The sequence below is a fragment of the Eurytemora carolleeae genome, unplaced genomic scaffold, assembly GCF_000591075.1.
Source record: "Eurytemora carolleeae unplaced genomic scaffold, Eaff_2.0 scaffold356, whole genome shotgun sequence".
Classification (NCBI taxonomy): domain Eukaryota; kingdom Metazoa; phylum Arthropoda; class Copepoda; order Calanoida; family Temoridae; genus Eurytemora; species Eurytemora carolleeae.
The window spans coordinates 342,490-350,864 of NW_019396250.1; the positions used below are offsets into that span (position 1 = coordinate 342,490).

The following is an 8,375-nucleotide window of genomic DNA, read 5'->3' on the forward strand; positions in this document are numbered from 1 at the left end:
AACATTGATGGATATCAATTATATAGCGTTTAGGACAAAAGTTCAAGAAATTTGACATTAAGGCTTTGGTGAGTTTATAAATTGGAAAGTTACTGTATTATAGAACTTTATAAGGGAATGTTCAATAGATTTCAAAATGTCCAAAATTTTGTAAATTGAAAGATGGTTGTGTCAAAATGTCTAAAAGAATGTTTTTTGGGGACAGCCTGTACATTTTATGAATTTTTATAAATTTATACGATCTTAATTTCATGAATTAAAAGAATACCACAGATTTTATTTTCATCAATGGATTTCGAAATATTTTCGAACAAATTCTTTTGAAGGATTTTTTTTACTTCTGGCTTGCTATAGGCCTTACGAGTTTTAACCTTAATGCTTTAGCCAATTTGAAGATTAATGGATGCAAACAAACAAGAAAAATACAAACACATATAAATAAAATATGTAAACAAACCTTAAATCGAGATGTTTTAAACATATAAAATTTGTTAACCATACCTTGAATCAAGATGTATGAAAAGGGACTTAGCGTAATTTAAGTGACCCTCCTTGCAAAGATGACAATGTCCGATTTACAACAGTACCTTTAAAGTTTGATCAAGATATCCATGTTTTTGTTTATTTAAACTATTACTTTTTAATTGTGGTTTCTCTATTCGAGTCTGAAACACGACGTTATGCATGAAGGGCCACTAACATTTACAGATATCTTATTGTCTGCAGTCTGCTGGAGGTGCTAACTCAAAGTGTTGAGCAGCTGGAGAAATCAGTTCCTGAGCTGAGCAAGGATATGCTTAACCTTCTCAACAAGGTTCTAGATGTTCAGCATTATTTGATTCATCAGAACCACAACAAACATACAGGTATCATCATCATCATCATCATCATCATCATCATCATCATCATCATCATCATCATCATCATCATCATCATCATCATCATCATCATCATCATCATCATCATTGGGAAATATACTTTAAAAGGAGTGTTCTTGTAATTTCGAATAACCTTTCGTAGTTTTATTGGCTTGAAATCATTCTAGCAAACTCCTCTGTTGCTCTGAAGCATATATACATGAGTCACTTTAAAGAGAGAAACCAAAAAGAAGTTTCAAATATCAAATGCATTCTTGATATAGTATAAAGCTTTTAAGAATACTGTTGTACAGGGGACCTGCCCTTTTATAAATGGAGACTTCTACAGCTTCTCTAAGATCATTCTTAAATTTTAGGGCAACCTGCATTTATCCCTGCGGTATTGAAACCAATGGTTCCTACTGAAGAATATACACAGCCTGTTGGTTTTATTGGATCTGTTTCTTCTCAAAACTATCTAGATAACCTTGATACTGAACCTCTGACCTCAAAACGGTTCAAACCAGCAACTGATGAAGGTTCAATTGGATATATCCAACCTAGAGGATTGGTCCGGCCGGTGCCATTTCATCCTGGATATGTTGGATACAGGTACAGTATACACACTCGAAAATAGTTAAATAGTACTTCGAGAACTTTCACATACAGGGTGTCCCACGAAACATGACAGTTGGTGAACAGTTTAGAATGTCTTCTTCCATAATTTGTTAGGTTGTTTGATACCAAAGAAAATAATAAAAATATTAATTGGAAGTCATGTTCTAGTAAAATTGATTTCAAAGTATAATATATTTAAGCAAAAGATTTTTTAACGAAATAAACTGGAAAAAGCCTTTAATATATAATAGAGGATATGTAAGACGACATTCATAGATCATTGTCATGTTTTGTGGGACACTCTGTACTTGCGAAAATTCTCAAAACAGTTTAAACGTCAAATCGGCTGTACTGATCGAGCCAAAAAAAAAATGTGGGAGGACCTCACGTCACTGGGAAGGCTTATGGATGGTCAGAATTTAAAAAATTTCTATTTTTCAAAATCCACGGGAAAAATCAATAAATCCGCGAATTTTGTTCATTATGGACAGATAGAGCAAGAATTAAAATCAAAGATAACCTAGTACTATAGACGGAATTATCAAAGTTTTTTAAGTAATCTTTTTTTATTTACATGATCGGTAGTGAATCTATACTGACTCATCCATATATTAGAACTAGCTCGAGCCAAGATCCTGTTGATCACGTTCCTCGGGAATCTGGACCTGAGATGTACAACCACTCTCAGTTTAAACCCAACCAATCTGATTATCCTGTAGACTATAATTTGGTAGAACCTAGACCAAGATTAATACAATCAAAACCTTCAGAGCCTTTCTTTTCAGTTCAGGTTGGAGCTAATTATAAATATCAGACATACACTCAACAAGAACCTGCCGGATATCAGCCATCCGCCGGATATCAGCCATCCGCCGGGTATCCGCCATCCACCGGATATCCGCCATCCGCCAGATATCAGCAATCCGCGAGATATCTGTCATCCTATGTACATCAACCATCTGCCGTATATCAGCCATCCGTAGGGTATAAACTTTATGCAAATGGACATGCTCCGTCAATGGTTAGTGAAACAAATGGAAATTCATATTTGGATCCTATTGATTCAATTGGATACAATCCAGTCCTGTCTTCCGAAAATACTCTCTCTGGATACAACTCACACCAAACCAGTGGATACAAATCTCAGCTTCCTGATCCGATTGGATACACATCTCAGATGGCTGATTCCATTAGATACCAAACTCACAACCCTAACCCCATTGGATACGAACCTCAGTTATCTGAGTCCATTGGATACAGACCTCAGCTTCCTGAACCCATTGGGTACAGACCTCAGCTTCCTGAACCCATTGGGTACAGACCTCAGCTTCCTGAACCCATTGGGTACAGACCTCAGCTTCCTGAACCCATTGGGTACAAACCTCAGCTTCCTGAACCCATTGGGTACAGGCCAAAGGAGTTTACCCTTCATCAGGATTCTGCATCCATGACTACTCAGTCTCCGGTATTTGGGCCTAATAGATACACTCCTCAGTTTCTTGGGACAAATATAAACCTTCGGGATCAAGCAATGGGAGTGAACTCATCAAAGTCAAAGGAAAAATATATTCTGTGAAACGCATTGTTTCTACAGTGGTCGGCGTTTATATCAGTACAATGAAGACGCGTATCTAAAATTGATATTGAAAGTCGTCTTCTTTGAATTAATATATACGACGACGATTGTAAATTCTGTAAATAAGTTCTTTTCTTTTGCTCATACTGAGGCCGAATATTTTGTAATGTTAATCCCCGCTTATCCCTTTCCTAAAAGAACTATAATAATTTTCTTTTGAAGTCCATTCTTGTATATTATTTTAAAGGTCTGACCAATCAGAACTGCACGAGAACCTACTCTCGGCTATTGAGAGATCGCAAAATATCTATTCAAATTATTAGTTAAATTAACTCTAGAAATATGCTTCAAAAATAGGTTAACGAAAAAATGCTAAAATATCAAAGAAGACCTTTAAGTTGTCTTGCTAATGTTATGTTTCGTGGGACACCCTGTACGCCAATCAACAGAATATGTTTTATAGAGCACAGAAATATCCTCAAAACCTCGCTCCTATGAATTCCGTCCACCAATCAAGAAAAATTGAATGCCTGGTGGAAATGCACGAATTCGGATCGTTTTTGCAAATTTTTTAAATTATAAACACTTCTGTATTATTGCAAATTTCTAAATAATAAGCGCTCCTGTATTATTTCTAATTTCTAAATAATAAGCTCTCCTGTATTATTGTAATTTCTAATTTATGATAATTCCTGTAAAAATGTGTAATTGTTCTAACCCTACAATATTGGTTCAAAATATAAATTCTTAGTTGATGAAGTATGCTGATAAATGTTTTCTATGAAAATGTTGTAGTAAATATCGCAGAAGTATTATTGCTTACTTTGACAAATTTGATAAAAAATATTTATAATATCCCCAATATATTCCTCTAAATGTCCTCTATATATTTTTCTAAATGTACCCCATATTTTTTCTCAGAATGTCCCAATACGTTCCTCTAAATCTCTCCCAATGCATTCAACTAAATGTCACCAATCTGTTCCTCTAAATTTCTTCAACCTATTCCTCCAAATGTCCCCAAATATAGCTTGAAAATGTCCCCCAATATATTTCTCGAAATGTTTCACAATATATATTCCTCGAAATGTCCCCCATCATATACCTCTTAATGTCGCTAATCTATTCCTCGAAATATCCCAATCCGCGGGACTCCAGGTATAACTAAGTAGTATCCACTAAGCCTCTGAAGTTCGAGGTTGTATTTAGAAATATAATAAATTCTTATTCTTTATTTCTCAGCTAAGTATCTTTTCAGTATTTCTTTTTTGTCGGGAGCTGAACAACAAATTGACAGTTTGTAACGAAAATTTTGGGAAATAATTTAGTAATTTTTGAAAAACAAAAATGTTACTTTGTTAAAAAGATATTAATCGAAGAGATTAAATCTGTCAGAATTTTAAGACTCGTAAGATTTTTTTTAAATGAAAGTCTCAAAATTATGATTCAAAAAAAAATATTTCGTCGCAAATCTTTGATAATCCAATATCAGAGTACACTGTACATTTCAATAATTTGTTTTTTATTAATTATAAACTTACATCTTAAAAATTTCATTGTTTGATGCCTCCGCTTGCTAATATTTAGAATTTTATTCTATATTTAATTTTCTAGTAAAATTCCGAATTTCGAAGAGTGAATTGTATATTTTGATAATCTTTATTTATAGATTGTAAACTTTTAATTTAAAAAATACATTATTGTTTTATGCTTAATTCTGCATACTATTAAGTCAAAGAAGACGATTATCTATATAATAAAGCTCTTCGTTCATGTTTATGATATGGTAAAGTTACATCGTCTCGGACCTACGACAGCTGTTATATTTTCTATTTTGAGGGTTAGGTTAAGATAAGACAATTTCTGGGCCGATCACTGCGGCTAGGGAATACTAGGGGGCCGTGCGCTACGGTCACATATCCAGCTTGCAGCTATAAAACCACGTGCTATAGTAGGTCGGAAGTGTAGTATTGCAGATCTGGCGTAGGTCAGAACTGGAGTGTGGTATAGGTCAAACGAGAATATGCGTAGGTATCGTAGGTAGGTCGAAAGAAACACCATCAAATGTAAGTATGTTTTGTTAGCTAGAGCTGGCAAAATGGCTGAAATATTTTGAGGGAGCCTATGGGGATGACAAAGGGTAAAAAAATTCGATTTTTTCAAAAAAAAATTTCTTTTCAAAATTTCATTTTTTTATTTTACGGGAAACGCCTGGCACTCAAGCAAGTATTTAATAAATATAAGATAAAAAGGTTTTTAATGATTCATATTTTGAAATTTCTTCTTTAAATATCCGTCATGCAATGTGCAAAGCTGCTTCAAAGTAAGTTTAAAGTACAAAAATCAGAATCTCACAGAAGATACAGCGATAACCAGAAAACTGTGGAATAAGAAATCGACTGGTAGACTCAAGTTATGACTTTAAATATTCCAATATACACAAGACACAGCAATTGTGCAAAGGTAAACATACCCATTTCACTTAAAAAGTAATTTTAATAGAACTGAAATATTTAAAGTTCTTTTCCTCTGCAGAAATATTGGTGAAAAAAGGCAGAAAACCATTTTAAAACGCAAGAACTAGAATTATTTTGTAACTACTTTAAGAATTGTAATTGTTAACAAGTGAATGCCGCAGATCTTCACCTTTTCTTCAGACACTCTACATTAGAAAATATATTGCTTTTAGATTTGACAAATATGTAATCATAAAAATTACTAGGACTAGGGTTAGACACATTATAATTTTTCAATTTTCTCTGTTAACTGTCAGAAACATTAACGGAACAGTCAGGCTTATCAAGTTCGTAGCCGTTCGTGAAATAGTTGTGAAGTTCGTTTTCAACTAGTACCTAAGGTAGGTAAGTTCCTTTTCAACTAATACCTAATTTGGGCAAGTTCGTTTTCTACTAATACCTACGGTAGGTAAGTTCGTTTTCAACTAAAACCTAAAGTAGTAAAGTTCCTTTTCAACTTATACCTAAGGTATGTAAGTTCCTTTTCAACTAATACCTAAGGTATGTAAGTTCGTTTTTAACAAATACCTACGGTAGGTATGTTCCTTTTCAACTAATACATAAGGTAGGCAAGTTCCTTTTCAACTAATACCTATGGTAAGTAAGTTCCTTTTCAACTAATACATAAGGTAGGTAAGTTCGCTTTCAACTAATACCTAGGGTAAGTAATTTCGTTTTCAATTAATACCTAAGTTAGGTAAGTTCTTTTTCAACTATAATACCATATGGTAAGTAAGTTCGTTTTCAACTAATCTAATACCTAAGGTAGGTAAGTTCGTTTTTAACTAATACCTATGTAAGGTAAGTTCGTTTTCAACTAATACCTACTGTAGGTAAGTTCTTTTTTCGCTCGTTTTTATTTTTGAAGAGTGTTAAATTTGCCGAGAAGTTAAAAATTAATGGTTTATCCCGCCCGTTAACAGAATTCTTGAAAACTGCACGTCAATGTTGCCCAATTCTTTTAAGAAGATAAAGGGGTAAGCAATTTTTATTTTTAAGTCCCGTACTTATACGGTTTCATCCTTAAAAAAAACATTTGCTAGATTCAACATAAAGACGAACGAACAGAAACTTGGAGATTTGGGATTTTTAGGAAACAATATTACACTTGGAAAGTTAACCAAGCAACATAATCTATATAATAAAGCTTTTTGCTCATTATATAATAAATATAATATATATATATATATAATAGATATATGTTAGCTATGACTGTTGAAACGGATGGACCCAATTGGCTGAATTTTTTTGCGAGAACTCTGGCAACACCTGGCACTGCTAAATTCCTACTTTAATACCAAGAGCGTGTAAACGGCGGAAGTAACTATGATTAACCTGGGCAACTACGGTTTCTTCAACTAGTTCTTATAAATTATACCTTGTAAAATGAATGGGGCGGAAAATAATAAATTTCAGCCAGTTTTTTTTTCAAGACTTAACGCTCTTTTCAACCCAATATCCATGGTTAAACATCAAGGGACTGTAATCAAAGGTGTTACTATTGGCTTGGTATAGTGGGGGGGGGAAGGCCTAGACATTGACTTTGATTGCAGACTATGATATGAATCTTGAAATAAGAAATAGTGAAATAAATTTGGATCCAGGTTCATAAACATGTCAGCTAAATAATATTTTATGTCTGTTTCCTCTAATTGTACGTATATAAGATTTGACAAAGTTAGCAACGCCGTCAAGGGACTGTAAACTGTGTCAGATTAAAGGGACTGTAAACTGTGTCAGATTAAAGGGACTGTAAACTGTGTCAGATTAAAGGGACTGTAAACTGTGTTAGATTAAAGAGACTGTAAACCGTAACAGATTAAAGGGACTGTAACTGTGTCAGATAAAAAGTCTTTAATTCCACCAGTTTTTTATTTAATTTTTCAAAGGCCTTGTATCCTGAAAAGTGTATAAAATTCAACCAATCAGAGTCGCGTATATGAAGCCGATAAATTTAAAATTTTGCGCGCCATTTAAGATTAATATACAGAAACAGGAGGGACTCTCGAATTTTGAAAACCGGTTTTTTATTTTTCTCTCCCATATCCAAGAAAGAACGGTTTAAGAAGAAAATTAAAAGTGTGTCCATATTCCAATTAATACTCATTCTAACTCAGCCTTGTCCCTTTAATAACACAAGTTTCTTGCTAAAGGACAATTAATAATAAAGATCTGAAAACAAAAAACTAACTCTAGCTGCTGCTGAAAGTTTTGATTAGAATCGTTCTAAAAGTTTGAAAGAACAAGCAACAAGAATAAATAGAAACAGTTAAAACTACTTTACACATTTCATTTATCATTCTCAACTGTTTTAAATCTCGGACATTTTGATTTCTCAGAATTATGAGTCCTACATTTTAGACTTTTTCGAAATAAAATAAATCAGCCATTTCTATTTTTCAGTTTATCAATTCAAACATTTCTATTTTTCAGTTTATCAATTCAGACATTTCTATTTTTCAGTTTATCAATTCAGACATTTCTATTTTTCAGTTTATCAATTCAGACATTTCTATTTTTCAGTTTATCAATTCACATTTCTATTTTTCAGTTTATCAATTCAGACATTTCTATTTTTCAGTTTATCAATTCAGACATTTCTTATTTACTCGGTCATTTTTTCTTCAATATATTTCGATATCTATATGTAAATTTGGCTTGTCTGTCTGGGTGTCTGTTTGTTTGTTTGTATCCAATTAACGTCAAAATGGCTGAACCGATTGAGCCCAAATTGTGTGTGGGACCTCACGTGACCCCAAGGAAGGTTTGTGAATGCTTAAATTTTTAAAATTTGTGATTAAAAGTTTT

General features: G+C 33.2%; 1 protein-coding gene across 6 annotated transcripts in view; it reads left to right on the forward strand.

The window, feature by feature from the left end:
• LOC111699360 (uncharacterized) overlaps positions 1-3,810 on the forward strand; it is a 21,005-nt gene extending 17,195 nt beyond the window's left edge. For all 6 annotated transcript variants that reach the window (XM_023470016.1, XM_023470020.1, XM_023470017.1 and 3 more), the window contains 4 exons: positions 727-866; positions 1,235-1,469; positions 2,091-3,033; positions 3,515-3,810. In XM_023470016.1, coding sequence (XP_023325784.1) covers positions 727-866; positions 1,235-1,469; positions 2,091-3,033; positions 3,515-3,577 — 1,381 coding nt within the window. In that variant the 3' untranslated portion in view covers positions 3,578-3,810. The remainder of the gene's footprint in view (positions 1-726; positions 867-1,234; positions 1,470-2,090; positions 3,034-3,514) is intronic.
• Positions 3,811-8,375: the final 4,565 nt, after the last annotated feature.